Source organism: Erythranthe guttata, chromosome 14, assembly GCF_056151865.1.
Source record: "Erythranthe guttata isolate IM_541 chromosome 14, IM_541, whole genome shotgun sequence".
NCBI lineage: Eukaryota > Viridiplantae > Streptophyta > Magnoliopsida > Lamiales > Phrymaceae > Erythranthe > Erythranthe guttata.
This window is the reverse complement of record NC_142546.1, coordinates 16,210,978-16,226,232: the sequence shown is the minus strand read 5'-3', so window position 1 is coordinate 16,226,232 and position 15,255 is coordinate 16,210,978. Positions and strand designations below refer to the sequence as shown.

The 15,255-nt window shown below is 35.9% G+C and overlaps 1 protein-coding gene across 2 annotated transcripts; it reads left to right on the top strand.

Moving 5' to 3' along the window:
• Positions 1-956: 956 nt before the first annotated feature.
• LOC105951784 (protein NO VEIN) lies at positions 957-13,860 on the top strand. Of its 2 annotated transcripts, none has more exons than XM_012975237.2 (13): positions 957-1,280; positions 2,080-2,408; positions 2,933-3,416; positions 4,333-4,452; positions 5,348-5,498; positions 5,797-7,406; positions 7,521-7,733; positions 8,278-10,440; positions 10,809-10,921; positions 11,359-11,737; positions 11,831-12,148; positions 12,362-12,619; positions 12,932-13,860. In XM_012975237.2, the coding sequence occupies exons 1-13, from the start codon at positions 1,035-1,037 to the stop codon at positions 13,640-13,642; spliced, it is 7,095 nt and encodes a 2,364-aa protein (XP_012830691.2). In that variant the 5' UTR covers positions 957-1,034; the 3' UTR covers positions 13,643-13,860. The 2 variants fall into 2 exon arrangements, with proteins under 2 accessions (XP_012830691.2, XP_088670503.1); XM_088814377.1 differs by having other exon boundaries at positions 992-1,280; positions 2,080-2,581.
• Positions 13,861-15,255: the final 1,395 nt, after the last annotated feature.

The window sequence follows — 15,255 nt, the reverse complement described above, 5'->3', positions numbered from 1 at the left end:
TTAACAAAGGTAATTTCAATTTTTTGTTTATTTATTTACTTTTATTTTCAAGTGAAAAATACAAAAATAAATAGTTATTTTTTTATACCACCAATTTAAATTCGAGCATACAAAAAAAAAAATCACAACGAATTACGGAGGAAAACTATAATTTATTACAAAATAAATAATTAAATTTTCTCACTAAATTATTCGATTGATAGATCTTATACTGTGATTAGTGAAAATATTTGAAAGAAAATATAATTTTCAAATAACTCGATAACAAAATAGCTGAAGGACTTTTGTTCATTTTGTTTTTTTGTAAAATATTCTTTTGTGATTTGCAATTTTTTACAAAAATAAAATAAAAATATTGAAACAAAATAACTAGAATACACACACACACACACACACACACACACACACATATATATATATATATATATATATATATATATATATATATATATATATATATTTGCAATTCTAGTTTTTTGATAAATATAATGATTTGACATTTAATATCCTAAACAAATACCACTAAAAATATTAAACTACCTTCATAATGATTTGCAATTCTAGTTTTTTGATAAATATAATGATTTGACATTTAATATCCTAAACAAATACCACTAAAAATATTAAACTACCTTCATAAGCTTTAAAAATTTATTGGTGATGCATTATGCATGATTTATTGTTTTTTTATTTTTAATCAACATTTTTTTGTGTTTTAACGGTGCTAAGTGCTATAAATATTTTTTGAGGGTGCAAAATGACAAAAAACTATCTTTGGAGGATGCAAAGTGAAATTAAGCGAATTTGTAAATTATTGTAGCGTCACAGAGGCTTATAAATTTATAATTTCCCCAAAGACTTCCATAAAGCTTGACCGTCAACGGCCGCCCCCACTTGTACTTTAATTAATTTTTAAATTATAATTAAACGAATATTTTGGGTCCCGCCAAAGTCTTATTTTACTACCTTTTTCTTTTCCCGCTCCTCCATCATTCGTCAGTTGCCAGTGCCACTTTCTCTCTCTAGAAACAAAAATGTACGGATACCAGTGGGGGGGAGGAGGCGGCGATTCGGGATCGGAGTTGCCTCCAACACTTGATCGGATCGAGAAGGCGGTGGTGGAAGCTCGGGCCGAGCTTGTGGCGAGTGGAGAAAACGTGTCGGCTTGGAAAGTGTCGAAGGCGGCGCTGCGGGATCTTCAAGTCAGTTCGTGGGAATTTTTGGGGTTTTCGATGCAAAAATTTCCCACGCTCAGGAGGATCATGGATATTGAAGGAAAGGTAAACAATTTTTCTTAATTTTTTTCGTTATTTTATTTTTGATGGTATTTACTTTTCCTGTTTGGATCCGAGAAAATTAATGTGTACGGAAGCTGTATACTTCCTTCATCTTCCATTTCAAATTGATTTTCGTTTATGATATATCACTTAATTGCCATTCCCACTAATTATCTCTCCGTTAATTATTATCATTATTTTTTTTCGCGTTTGTGAGAATCCATGTTTGGAAAAAATTATGAGTAATAATGTTAAAATTGGAAAACCTGTAATTAATCTAGAAATTCTGAAGGATATATAAAACAATTTTTTTTTCTTTCCGAAAATCGACACTTAATTTGAAATCTAGGGAGTAGTAGTTTACAAATTTCAAATGTATGATGATTTTTCAAGCTGGAACTCATGAGAACCCTTGGAGTGGAATGGGTGCTCAGTTGGAGAAGAAGGAAATTAGAAATAACTGGGGATCATGAGTATTTAATTAACTTACCGGAAAGTTCAGTTGCATTGAGCTTTGATATATGAATATTATTTAAAGAAGGAAACATGAGAAAATGCAGTTGTTGAAAAAGTCAACCTTTTGAAATGTTTCACACTCGAAGAACTCATTAATACACAGAGGAATGTTTCCTATACGTGGGGGAGGAGTTCGATGAAATTCTTTCCTCTCAATAGGTGCTTAATAAGTGCGCCACAGACCAGCATTTTCTATGTTGGTGTAAATATTTCCTGGCAGCGTACCAAAAGTGTTCTGTTCTATTGAGTTTTCTGAATTTATAGTGTTTCCTTTTGTTTTCTCCAGGTTAATTTATTTATCCACTGCTTTGTTCGGGTTCAAAGTATAACATCATTATACGATTTGGAGCTGGCAATATGTGAGAGCGAGGGTATTCAGCGGTTTGAAGAACTAGAGTTGGGACCTTTGTTGCAGCATCCACTAGTCCGGCTTTATTTTTCTGTTGGATCTGATGTCAAAGAAGTGTTCAGAATAAAAACCCAAACAGTTATTTCTTTCCTCAGTTTTCTCATTTGGAAAAAGAAAAAGATAACACCTGATGATTTATTGGATTTTATTTCGAAGAAGAAGAAGCAAGAAAAAGAAACCCTTTGTCTACGCATACAAAATATAGGGTATGCGTTTTTTTACTCGAGTCAATATCATGAAGTAATCGTATTACAAAGTGAACTACCTCACCAAGTCATTTTATAATCCCACCACATGATATTCTATTGAAGTAAGTTGGAATTTATAGATGACAGCGAACATATGATGTTCTTCATATCTGGTTCCTGCAGATGTTGAGGTAAACGATCTGAGGCAAAAACTCTATAATTGTCCTCTTCTTTTTTTTTTTTTGGATTGTGATAGCAACCATTCTTTATCTGCGCTTGATATTGTATTGTTATTTGCAGTATTGCTATATATACACCTACATGTTATGACTTGCATAATGGCTGCACTGGCTTTTCACTTGAGTGGGTACTGAGTATAGAACCTAGTTTTTAGTACCCACTAATGCATCTTTGACCATATATAGAAGTTTAGTTTTATTAAACAACCCCCTCCCTCTTCTTATCTGTTTGTATGACGGCACAAAATTGAAGCTTAGCCGATGCTTTTTTTTGCCTTAAGTAATTGAAGCTTTGTCTAACAGGATGTATATCAGACATATGAGGGATGCTAAGCGATCTGAAGATTCCTTATTAAAGAAATGTCTTGACGGGAACGAACATGCTATCAATAATAAAGATAGGGATGATGATGAAAATGAAGACAGTAAGGATGTGCCGATTTCTAGCAAGACCTCATCGAAGAACATGGAGACCGATAAAAACAATGCACAGTGTTCTGATCCAACAACAGCTGAAGAAGATGAACGAGTCAGTTCTTTATCTTCTCGTGGCAACATTGGTATCAATGACAATTACGTGACTGCAAAAAAATCCAAACGTATACAGTGCACCGTCACATCATTTCACGAGACGCCTATTACAATGCCTGATGGACGCGAGATTCCACTCGAATTTTTCGGTGAAGGTATGGACTCAGGGATCAGATATATGAATGACGTTGATCGTTTTACGAGGATGTTCATAAAGATCTGGACAGATACATGTAGGGACAAGAATGTTGATGAGGTACACTGACACTCTTTCATTATATTAAAGAGCAATATAATGATCTATAATATTTGACATTCGTTAGATTCTTATTTAAAACTCTTACAAAAAAATATTACCAATAATATTTGGCCATTTGAAGTGAAATCTGATACAATTCCACCTCTACCAACTCATTTCCAGGAAGAAATGGAAGTTAATTAAGGATAATATATCAATAAACTGACTTTTATGAAGTCAATTATTATATTTCAGTTATTCCCTGTGTTTAGGAGCCATAAACTGACTTTTATTAAGTCAGTTATTAGATTTCAGTTATTCCTTATGTTTAGGAGATTAGTTTTGTGTTAGTTTAGTATAAATAGTTAGTATTTGTTCAGTTTTTAGGACCTTGGAATAAATAACTTGTATGAATTTCTGGAGCCTTGTCCTCTCCATACGGACAAATATATATATGGTATATTATTGTGTTTAAGATTCTTGCACATAATCTGCCATTGTTATTTATTATTCTCTTGGATTGTTCTCGATTCCTATCAATCCATCTTTATCACCCCATATATGTGTACATCACGAGCGTCCAACAATTATTAGAGAAGTATAGTTGGCTAGCTTGTTGCATTATGTTGTTAATATCTTTGAGCTTCTTAGTCAGTCACTAGCACACACTATTATTAAATGTTATTGCTGAAAATTTTGTCTATTTGACTGGTCATTCTTGTGTATGTCAGCCCTTTTAGGGCCAGTGTTTGTTTATTTCCTGAATCTTTGCATGGTAAAAGATCTTACTCTTGAGTGCAGTAATCTTTCTTTGTCTTATTCCACAAAGTGGTTGTTCTTTATGTACATATGTTTGAAATCTTTCTCTCTCTCTTTCTGATCTTCTGCTGCATCCGATGCTGAACCTCAACTGTTTTTTTTCTTAAAACTCTAGGTTTTCAGGCAAATGTTTGATTATTATGCGAAGGAAAAGAACAAGAAGAAGACGAAGGGGATTTTAAAAAAGAATTCAGAGTTTTCGAAGTACCCGTTTGTTGGATTGCTAAATGTTGCTGTAAGTTGAGTGTCTGAAGTTTCTGTTTCATACTCGTTCCATTTGACATTGTTAATGCTTCCTTAAATGCGGTAGAAAGAGCAAAATGTTCTATAATAGTTAATGTTTTGCCTGTGTAAAATGACAAGATAATAGAAGAATGTTATATGTTAATAATTCCAATGGACTTGTATTTGTACATATGACAAAAGCTATAACAAAGGAAATAAATCACCTAAACAAATCCTGTAAATCCGTTTTACAATTCAGTGGCTAATTGATTCCTGTAATCATCTACATCTATTGGAAGATCAACTACTCCCCTCAAGTTTGAGCATAGATGTTAATCATGCCCAACTTGTTACAAGATACTCAACTCGAGATCCATTCAAGGCCTTTGTGAAATGATCACCTAGTTGGTCTCTCATTTTTACATATCCTACAGATATCAACTTTTATTGATACTTGGCAGACAAAGTGACAATCAACCTTAATGTCTTTAGTTCTTGTGACTGGTCTGTTTGGAGATGAACAAGGTGATGAAGAGGAAGGTTTGCGGGTTAAGAAATTTAAATCGAAAAACTGAATCGTGGCTGACTTAGCTCAGTTTCTTCCACTATTTGGGCAGTATATTTAATTTTCTTATTTCTATAAACAAACAATGTGATTTTCTTTCCTCTGTCTTTTGTCCCAATTTTTCCTTTTATGGCTTCTGGCTCCTATGCCTAACCCTCTGCATATCCTTTAGTGGATTTTGGTCCCATTTAAGTGTCAATGAAATCCTCTTTCCATGCCTTCTCTCCCTTCTCTACAGATCTAAGATCTTCATCATAGTTTTTTATTCATATTTAGATGCCATTTGTACAAATTAACTTGGTTCCCACTGTTTCATGATATGAACAACAATTTTCTGCAGGTTACATCTATTAAATATGGGCTGTGGGAAAGTATGTATGGAGCTTCTCAAGTTTCCAGCCTACAAGGGGTAGAAAACACAACACCAGAGGCTGAGGCTGCTGAGGAGGATTTCTCAGTTGCTGCTCAGCACGCCTCTATCGGTCAGAATGGTGAGTTACATCATGCATATCTTCAATAATCACACAAGGATGAACTGTGTTAATTTGCTACTTCTGTTGCGGATTGCTGTGCTTTAATACCCCACCCCCCCCCCCCCCCCCCCCCCACCCCCTGTCTCCCTCTGTCTTAAAATATAAAACACATTTTTCTTGCATAGCTACCTACATATTAGTTGGTATACTAGATTAGTTCTTCCTTGAAGTTTGCGGTACACATTTGAGGCTATTGTTTTCTATTAATAGATCTGAATGCATACCCATCACTATTTTGTTTTTGTTTGTTACCTAGGTGTTTTTGTGGAAGATATATTGAAGAACATTTCTGCACACTTGGAGACTGTTGATAATTTCCCAGACAATGAAAATCCTGCTCTTCAAAAATTGATCTTCTTTCGCAAGCTTTGCAAGTGTGAGTGTTGGCTAGCTGAACATTTTTCTGTTAAGGACTTCGAATCCCTTGGTTTTGGGGATTTTTGTACGTTTTTAGCAAAACATGTAACCCAACTACCTCATGCATGTCAGAAATATTTATTGACTGATGGCACTAATGGGAAGCCTCCTTTCGAAGCCTGCATGCGCCAACATCATCTGGATATATTCTTATCACAAGCTTCAGCTAGCTTAAGCGAAAATGAGTATTTAAGCAAGCAGAAAGTATCTGAGTTGCTTATGATGCAGTTCCCTTCAGTCTGTTTTACTTTATTGGGAAATGGTTCTGAAAAAAATATTCTGGACATCGTTAGAGAGAGCAAAATCGGCACAAGCTTCTGCAGCGTCTTATTTTCTGCAACCTTAACTGCCTCTCAAGAAGAGAAATATTTCTCTGATTCTCATCTCACTGCCAAAGATGCTGATACAAACCATGCACTTGAAGTCTTACGTAATGCTCCAATGTTGATAGACCTAAATTCGTGGTCATTTTGGGACTTAAAGTTTGCTCCTTCTCTAGGTCCACTACTAAACTGGTTATTGAACGAGGTCAAGACAAACGAGCTTCTGTGTTTGATAACTAAAGGTGGGAAAGTTATGCGTCTTGATCATTCTGCTACTGTGGAGTCATTCTTAGAAGTTTTTGTTAAAGGATCCTCCTTCCAAACAGCAGTGAAGCTTTTGTCATTGCTTGCGCTGTATGGGGGTGAACACAAAGTTCCCACTTCTCTTTTGAAATACCATGCAAAGAACGCTTTAGAAATTCTAGTTACAAGTTCTAACAACTGGGAAGCAGATTTTGGTAATAAATATATTCTCAATGACCTAAAGAAAAGCAAAAGTGAATTTAACAAAGCAATTCCTCTTGTATCAAGATTTATCCTCGAGTGTCTTGGTTATCTACCTGAGGAATTCCGTACCTTTGCTGCAAACTTATTGCTTCCAGGGTTTCGAGCTTTTGCACCTGATGCTTCTTCAGCAATTTTGGCTGAATGCAAACATAAAGAAGACCGTTTGATGCTTCATGAATTAGGATCATCACTAGGTATACTTGAGTGGATCGGGGATTGCAGTAACTTTTGTTTGTCCCCATTCAATGAGTCATCTGAATTTCATAGAGAGAAGGATATGTCATGCAGTTTTACTTGTTCCGAAGATGAAGTTATATTATCCGTCGAGGCAGACTTGCATAATGTAGAATTTAAGCAAGACCAAGCTGTAGCCAATAGAGTTCCGGTTTCTGGTTATAGTTCCAGTAGTGACTGCACTCAGCAATTTGTTGGGATACAGAGAGAGAAGGATGCAAAAATTGTAATTGAGTCTATTAGGCGTGAAGAATTTGGTCTGGACCCAAATAATTCGGCCTCAGAAAGTAGCATTCTACAGAAGCAACATGCTCGCTTAGGTAGAGCACTTCATTGTCTTTCACAAGAGTTATATTCTCAAGACTCACATTTTCTTCTCGAGCTTGTAAGTTTGCAACCCTTTTTCCTTCCCTTGCTCATGCTATCATTTCTTCTGCTTGTTTTTATATTGAGGCCATTGCAAAACTTATACGACATTACCATTTTCATATCTCTACAGGTTCAGAATGCTGATGATAATGTTTACCCAAGAAATGTGGAACCTACTCTAGTTTTCATTTTTCAAGTGGAAGGCATTGTTGTTCTGAATAATGAAGAAGGTTTTTCAACTGAGAACATCAGAGCGCTTTGTGATGTTGGAAATTCAACAAAGAAGGGATCCAATGCTGGATACATTGGGAAGAAAGGGATCGGCTTTAAATCAGTTTTCCGGGTATGTTAAAGGCACACTACCTACCAGACTTTTGTTTTTCTTGTCTTCTCTTAGTTTTCTGTATAACCAAAAGTCACATCAATATTTTTGTTTGTTTACACAACTGGGCCCTGAGCTTAGGACCATTATAGAGTATTGTACTTAAATTTTACGTTTATCTAATTTTTTGAGTTGGAATCATTCTAGTGAATCCTTCTATATCCTTGTTTACGAACCTCAAAATATCAGTCAGATGCCATTGCTCGAAATATCTCCTCGCATATGATTGTCTTTTTCTTTGTTTTTCTACTACTCTACGAGAATAACATTTTGTGCTATACTGCATCGAAATCCCGTAACTATTGGAATAGATCGAGTATTCTTAATCTTTCCTCTCAAATAGTGATCTTTTTATTACATTCTTGCAAGTTGATATGATTCAAGTGTTTGTTTATTTTCTAACTCATTACTAAAGTTGTTAAACTGGAGTCAGGATTTCTTGAAACAGCTTCGGTATATTACTATTCTTCTTAGCAAATTCCTCTTTATTTTGAATTTCTTGTAGGTCACAGATGCTCCAGAAATTCATTCTAATGGATTTCATATCAAGTTTGATAAAAGTGAGGGCCAGATCGGTTTTGTTTTGCCAACAATAGTGCCTGCCTGTGATGTTGACTTGTTTAGCAATCTGGTGACCAACGATACTGATCAAAATGATAGGCACTTTTGGAATACATGCATTGTGCTTCCTTTTAGATCAAAGTTTACAGAAGCTTCTGCCATTGACAGCATCGTTTCTATGTTTTCTGATCTTCATCCCTCTTTGCTACTTTTCCTTCATCGCCTTGAATGTATCATATTTAGAAACATGCTCACAAATTCATGTAACATCATGAGGAAAGAAGTTATTGGAGATGGTATTATAAATATTTCCTTCGGGAAGGAGAGATTGACGTGGTTTGTGGAATCTCGGAAGTTACAAACTGAGCTCACTGGCCAAATGACTGAAATCTCGATAGCATTTTCACTGGAGGAATCGGCTGATGGGAATTATATCCCGAAGTTGGAGCAACAGTGCGTTTTTGCATTTCTTCCACTACGGACATACGGTCTAAAATTTATCGTCCAAGGTGATTTTATACTTCCTTCTTCAAGAGAAGAAGTTGATGGAGATAGCCCATGGAATCAGTGGCTATTATCAGAGTTCCCAAACTTGTTTATTAGTGCAGAGAAATCTTTCTGTAGCCTCCCTTGTTTTGAAAATAATCCAGGAAAAGGTGTTTCAGCTTTTATGAGTTTCGTTCCTCTCGTAGGAGAAGTGCATGGGTTTTTTGCTAGTCTCCCTCGGATTATCATATCTAAGTTATGTACATCAAACTGCCTGCTTTTAGAAGGAGACAACAACACATGGGTTCCTCCACGCAAGGTTCTTAGAAGCTGGAACGAACAAGTTCGGGCTCTTTTGCCAGATAGTTTGATTTCAGAACTCCTTGGCCTTGGATACTTGCATAAGGATATAGTTCTATCAGACTCTTTAGCAAGGGCACTTGGAATTGAGGAATATGGACCAAAAGTCTTGCTTCAGGTAATTTCTTCCTTGTGCCGTACAGATGGAGGCATCAAATCAATGGGCCTCACTTGGTTATCTTCTTTGCTTAGTGCCTTGTATGAAATGTCATTTCAAGATTCTAGGCAAAGTTCTGTAGATTTTGGGACTGACTCTGATGCTATAAATAGGCTCAGGAAAATTCCATTTATTCCTCTTTTGAATGGTAAATATGGGTCGATTAGTGAGGGTACAATTTGGTTGAACATTGATGCTATGAGCAATGAAATTGATAATGAGTATGGCCTTGAAGCTTTTCCAAATTTGTTTGCCAAACTTCGAATTGTTAACCCCGCCCTTTTCAGTTGTTCTACAGTTGAAAACTTATGTCAGATGCTTTACAAAATTGGCGTCCAACGTTTATCTGCCCATGAAATTGTAACGGTACATGTTTTGCCAGCTATTTCTGATGAAAAATCTATCAGCGAGGATAAGGGTTTAATGTGTGAGTACCTTTCTTACATAATGGTTCACTTGCAATCAAGTTGCCCCAAGTGTTCTGTTGAGCGGCAGCAGATAATCTCAGAGGTTCGCAATAAAGCTCTTATTTTAACAAATCATGGCTACAAACGACCTGCTGAAGTGCCAATCCATTTGAATAAGAAGTTTGGCAATCCCATCGATGTAGAAAAGTTGATAAATGGCTTTGACATGAAATGGTCTGAGGTTGATATCGTTTATTTGAATAATTCAGTTCACAAATCCTCATCTGGGGGAATGTTGAAGTGGAGGGAATTTTTGAAAGAAGTAGGCGTCAGTGATTTTGTGCAAGCAACTCAAATTGAGAAGGAAGTTGGCAATATTTCCCAAGATTGGGAATCTCAAGAGTTAGTTGATTTGCTATCTCGAGTGTCCTCAAGTGGTGATCCGAAAAGGTGCAAGCAACTTTTGGAGGTTATTGATACGTTGTGGGATGATTATTTCGGTGATAAGGTTACTGCTCTTTGCAATATTAGTGGGACATTCGAACCTGTCAAGTCTTCCCTAGTAAGAATCCTAAATGAGGTTAAGTGGGTAGCTTCGAGTGTGGATGATGAACTTCACTACACTGGAGACTTGTTCCATGATTGTGAAGCAGTGCGCTCAATTTTGGGTGATTGTGCACCATATGCTGTTCCAAAGGTTAGATCAATAATCTATCATGCGCTTTTTTTATATGCCTATAAACAAAATTACGATCTTATTGTTGTGGGTAATCATCATCTTCTGAACATTCAAAGTTATCAGTATTGTAGTAAATAAGTTCATAGAAAAATGTTTTGTAGTTCGAACGACTTGGTGGTTTGCTACTAACGTTAATTTTTTTCTTGTTTCTTTTGCAATGATGTCAATGCCTTTTTATATCACAGTTAGTAACCAATCTAAGGTCTATTGTACTTCTTAACATTGATATGATGTTAAATGTTGGTGTTCTTTGTAGCGATATCTGTTTATCTTCTCATCTCTTTGGGCATTTCGTCCAACTGACATAGTTTTTCTGATTGAAACAGGTGCAAAACGAGAAGCTGCCAAATCATATTGGTTTCAAAACTTGTGTCACACTCGGTGATACTTTGTCAGTTCTTGAAGTTTGGAGGAGAGCTGAAACCCCTTTCAAAGCTAGGTATTGTTTGTCTTCTTATATCTTAATTGAAATGATGTTATGGTGGTAGTTGAACCTCAATCTCTCTCTGTAATAATCGTTTCACGAGTCTATAGAAAAAAAAAAGATCATCTTTTGGCAAGACTACTTCGGGTTTCAGACATACTTCCCTAAGGTGGTGAACCTCATTTATTTCTTATTCAGCTAATAGTCTAATACACATTCTCTTTGTACACAAATATGAATTTTGTTTTATTTCTTCTATTTATTCCGAAATTGGAACATATGTTGAACAAGCCCTGGATTTCTCCTTTTGTCTAAAAAGAATTGGGTTTCAACTTGTGTTCTGGCTCCTTCATAAGTTATTCACTGGCTAATAGTTTTCCGTGACGGTGTTTGCTAACTCTTGTGTTTCTTTAGCCATTTGAATGATTCATTACCGTATGATTCAATGGCAGCTTATCACAAATGTCCAAATTCTACACAATCATTTGGAACGGGGTGACTACTAAAAATCAGGAGATCGTGGAGAACTTACGCAACGGAGCTTTCATATTCGTTCCATTTTCATCTGCTTCTACTAATGAACAAGTTGTACCGGGTATGCTCTTATCTCCTGAAGAAGTGTATTGGCAGGATCATACCGGTTCTGTGGAACAAATTAACTTTGACGCGGGCCATCAGCCTCTAACAAAAACGTTAAGCAACATTTATCCGGGCCTTCATCACTTCTTTGTGAATGATTGTGGAGTAAAGGAGAATCCTTCCCTTCTTAGCTACTTTCATGTTTTGCTTCAGTTATCAACTGTAACTGCTACATCGCAGGCAGCTAAAAGAGTGAGTAAATTAAATCTAGGCATCTATACCGATTATATGTTTAGTTTGAATATATTTGTTTTATTTACGTTGAGGTCCTCGTTCATTTCTCAGGTTTTTCAAGTTTTCTTAGAATGGTCTGATGGACTCGATTCTGGAACATTAAATTTCAAAGATGTTGAATACTTGAAAGCCGGTCTTGAGAGAAAAGAGTCCACGATTTTGCCCACAGCACAAGGCAAATGGGTTTCTCTACATCCTTCCTTCGGTATCGTGTGTTGGTGTAATGATGAGAAGATGGCAAATGAGTTTGAGAGTTTGAACATTATTGACTTTCTTCATTTATGTGAGCTATCTGATGAAGAAAAAGAGGCGACCAATGCAAAGGTGTCTGTCTTCATGCAAAGGCTAGGGATCCCTTCCCTTTCAGAGGTACCCTCTCTCTCTCTCTACATACATACATATATATAACAACGGGGTCACGCTACCCAACAGGGCCAGATAGTTCGTTGAACAACGGCGAGATTATTCTTTGGCTTACATTCTGATTTCTTCAGTGTGTGCATCTTTTCAGTTATACTTTACACAATTTACGTCAGAAATTGAAGCAGTTTACATTTTCAATAATTTGCTATGTTTTTGCAGCTTATTACTCGTGAAGCAATATGTTATGGGTCAGCTGATAGTAGTTATGAAACTTCATTGGTCAGCTGGGCTCTTCCTTATGCTAAGCGGTACATTTACAACACGTATCCTGATAGGTATTTTCAACTCAAACACTCGGGATTTGAAAACCTGAATCGTCTGCGTACTGTTGTTGTTGAGAAGTTGTTCTTTAGGAAGGTCATAAGGAGATCTAAAATTGCATCTAAGCATCAATTTGAATGCAACTGTCTTTTACAGGTACATATTCTCATATATCTTATATGCTTGTGCTTGTTTCGCCACAAAATCTCTCTCTCTCTCTCTCTCTCTCTCTCTCTCTCTCTCTCTCTCTCTCTCTCTCTCTCTATATATATATATATATATATATAATATATATATATATATATATTATATATATAGATAGATAGATAGATAGTAGGGGAGGGGGTAATATTTGAACCCTAGACCTCAACCCTAACAGTAGATGTTATTCCTGGTAACAATTTCCAGAGAATGCATGGCTTTGTCCAACATGTTGCTCTGTGTTTGATGAAACCCTCTTTAATACAGGGTGACATCTTGTACACAACCCCAGAATCCGATTCGCACTCGATATTCATGGAGCTTTCTTCTTTCCTGCTTGATGGAATTCCTCAACTGCCCTTGGCAAATTTTCTTCACATGATCGCAACTATGGTAGAATCAGGTTCCTCCGATAAGAATATCGAATCTTTCATTTCGAATAGCCAGAAACTGCCTAAACACCCCGGCGAAGAATCGGGTATTCAAATTTTTCAGTATGAACTTCAAATGGGAACTCTAACACCCGCTCTCGGGTTGAGTTCTTCAAACGTTACAAACAGAGAGAAGCTCCGTTTTGGCAAAGCAAATCCTAGGCGGGCATTTTCGACTGGGAGAAGAGGAGAGCTGTTCGCTTTCAATTATTTATGTTCGAAGAATGGTGAGAAAAAAAGCGTGAAATGGGTGAACGAAGGGAAGGAGAGTGGGTTGCCGTACGACATTATTGTAGGAGGCGAGGAGTACATTGAAGTTAAATCAACCACCTCCAGGAATAAAGACTGGTTTGAAATATCGGTGGGCGAGTGGCAGTTTGCAGTTGAAAAAGGCGAATCTTTCAGCATCGCACATGTTGCTCTAATGGATGAACGTAATAATACGGGGAGGGTCACAATGTACAAAGACCCAGTAAGCTTATGCAGGCTACGCGACCTCCAGTTGGCTGTTTTGATGACACAGCAGCAATCTATTGATATGCCGTAATTATTATTCTTTTTTTTTTTTTTTTTCGATTTTGTGTTTAGTTTTGAGGTGTGTGATTTCTGTTATGCTATGGCTGTTGTGAGTTTTGTATAGTGTATTGATTGGCTCAGGGAATGAGTTGTGAGAGAACTGTTGAAAATTCTGTGGGAGCTTTTGTAAATTGTGTATTATATATGTATGTATATGCAAAATGTACATGTTTGTTGATTGTTCGTAAACTTGCGTTGTTAGCCGGGCTTTTCGCATTTCCTACTAGCAATTTACCTTCAAATTTGACCTTAATGATCATCATGTATTCCAACTTATGGATTCGATTTAGGGGTGGGCATTCGGGTCGGGTCGGGTTATTCGGGTTATTCGGGTCGGGTTATTCGGGTTTTTTGCAAAAAAAAATTACCCGAACCCGACCCGAGATAACCGGGTACCCGGCAACCGGGTACCCGGTTATTTCGGGTCGGGTTCGGGTCGGTTCCGGTTTTGCTATTTTCCTCTTTTTTTTTTTTTTTTTTTTTTTTTTTTTTTTTTTTTTTTTTTAATACATATATATATATAGAAATATACATATACATATACTGATTTTCTTATATATATATATATATATATATATATATATATATATATATATATATATATATATATATATATATATATATATATATATATATATATATAGGGCATATTACAAATAAGCCCATCAGTGGGAACTTATTCATAAAGAGATCCAGACAATATTCTCCTTTACCAATAAGTCCACACATGGTCCAGATTTATGTAAAGGACTAAAATAACCCCTCTTACTTTAATATGCTCCAATTTCATCCTTAACTTACTTTAACTTCAATTTGACCCCAACTTTCACAAATTATTCAATTTTGACCCAAAACTTTTTTTTTTTCACAAATTTTTTTTTTTTCAAAAACTTTTTTTTCCCGCCGGATTCCGGCGTTGACCGGCGGTCAACGCCGGTCTCCGGCGTTGACTTTTTAATTATTATTTTTTTTTTTTTTTTTTTTTTTTTTCCGGATTCCGGCGTTGACCGGCGGTCAACGCCGGTCTCCGGCGTTGACTTTTTAATTTTTTTTTTTTTTTCTTCCGGATTTTTTTTCCGGATTCCGGCGGTCAACGCCGATCTCCGGCGTTGACTTTTTAATTTTTTTTTTTTTTTTTTTTTTTTTTTCTGTAACTTTTTTTTCCGTTTAAACAGCAATATTGCTGTGAATGACAGTAATATTAACTATATTACTGTTAAACACAGTAAAATTAACTAAACTATAGTTTAACACATTGATATTGCTATATTAATCTCTAGCACATTAATATTAACACAACAAAATTCATTATTATTGTATAATAAAGTAATATTACTATGTTGTCCGTTCAACAAATGTAAACAAAATAAAAAAAACCAAAAGAATTAATATTACTGTGAGTGACAGTAATATTACTATAGCAACAGTAATATTACAATAGTAGACAGTAATATTATTACGTTACTTCGTGAATAACTCGAACAAAACAAACACCCCAAAAAAATAATAATATTGATGTTGTTGACAGTAATATTATTGTGTTTACAGTTATTTTACTGTCAACGACAGTAATATAATTACGTT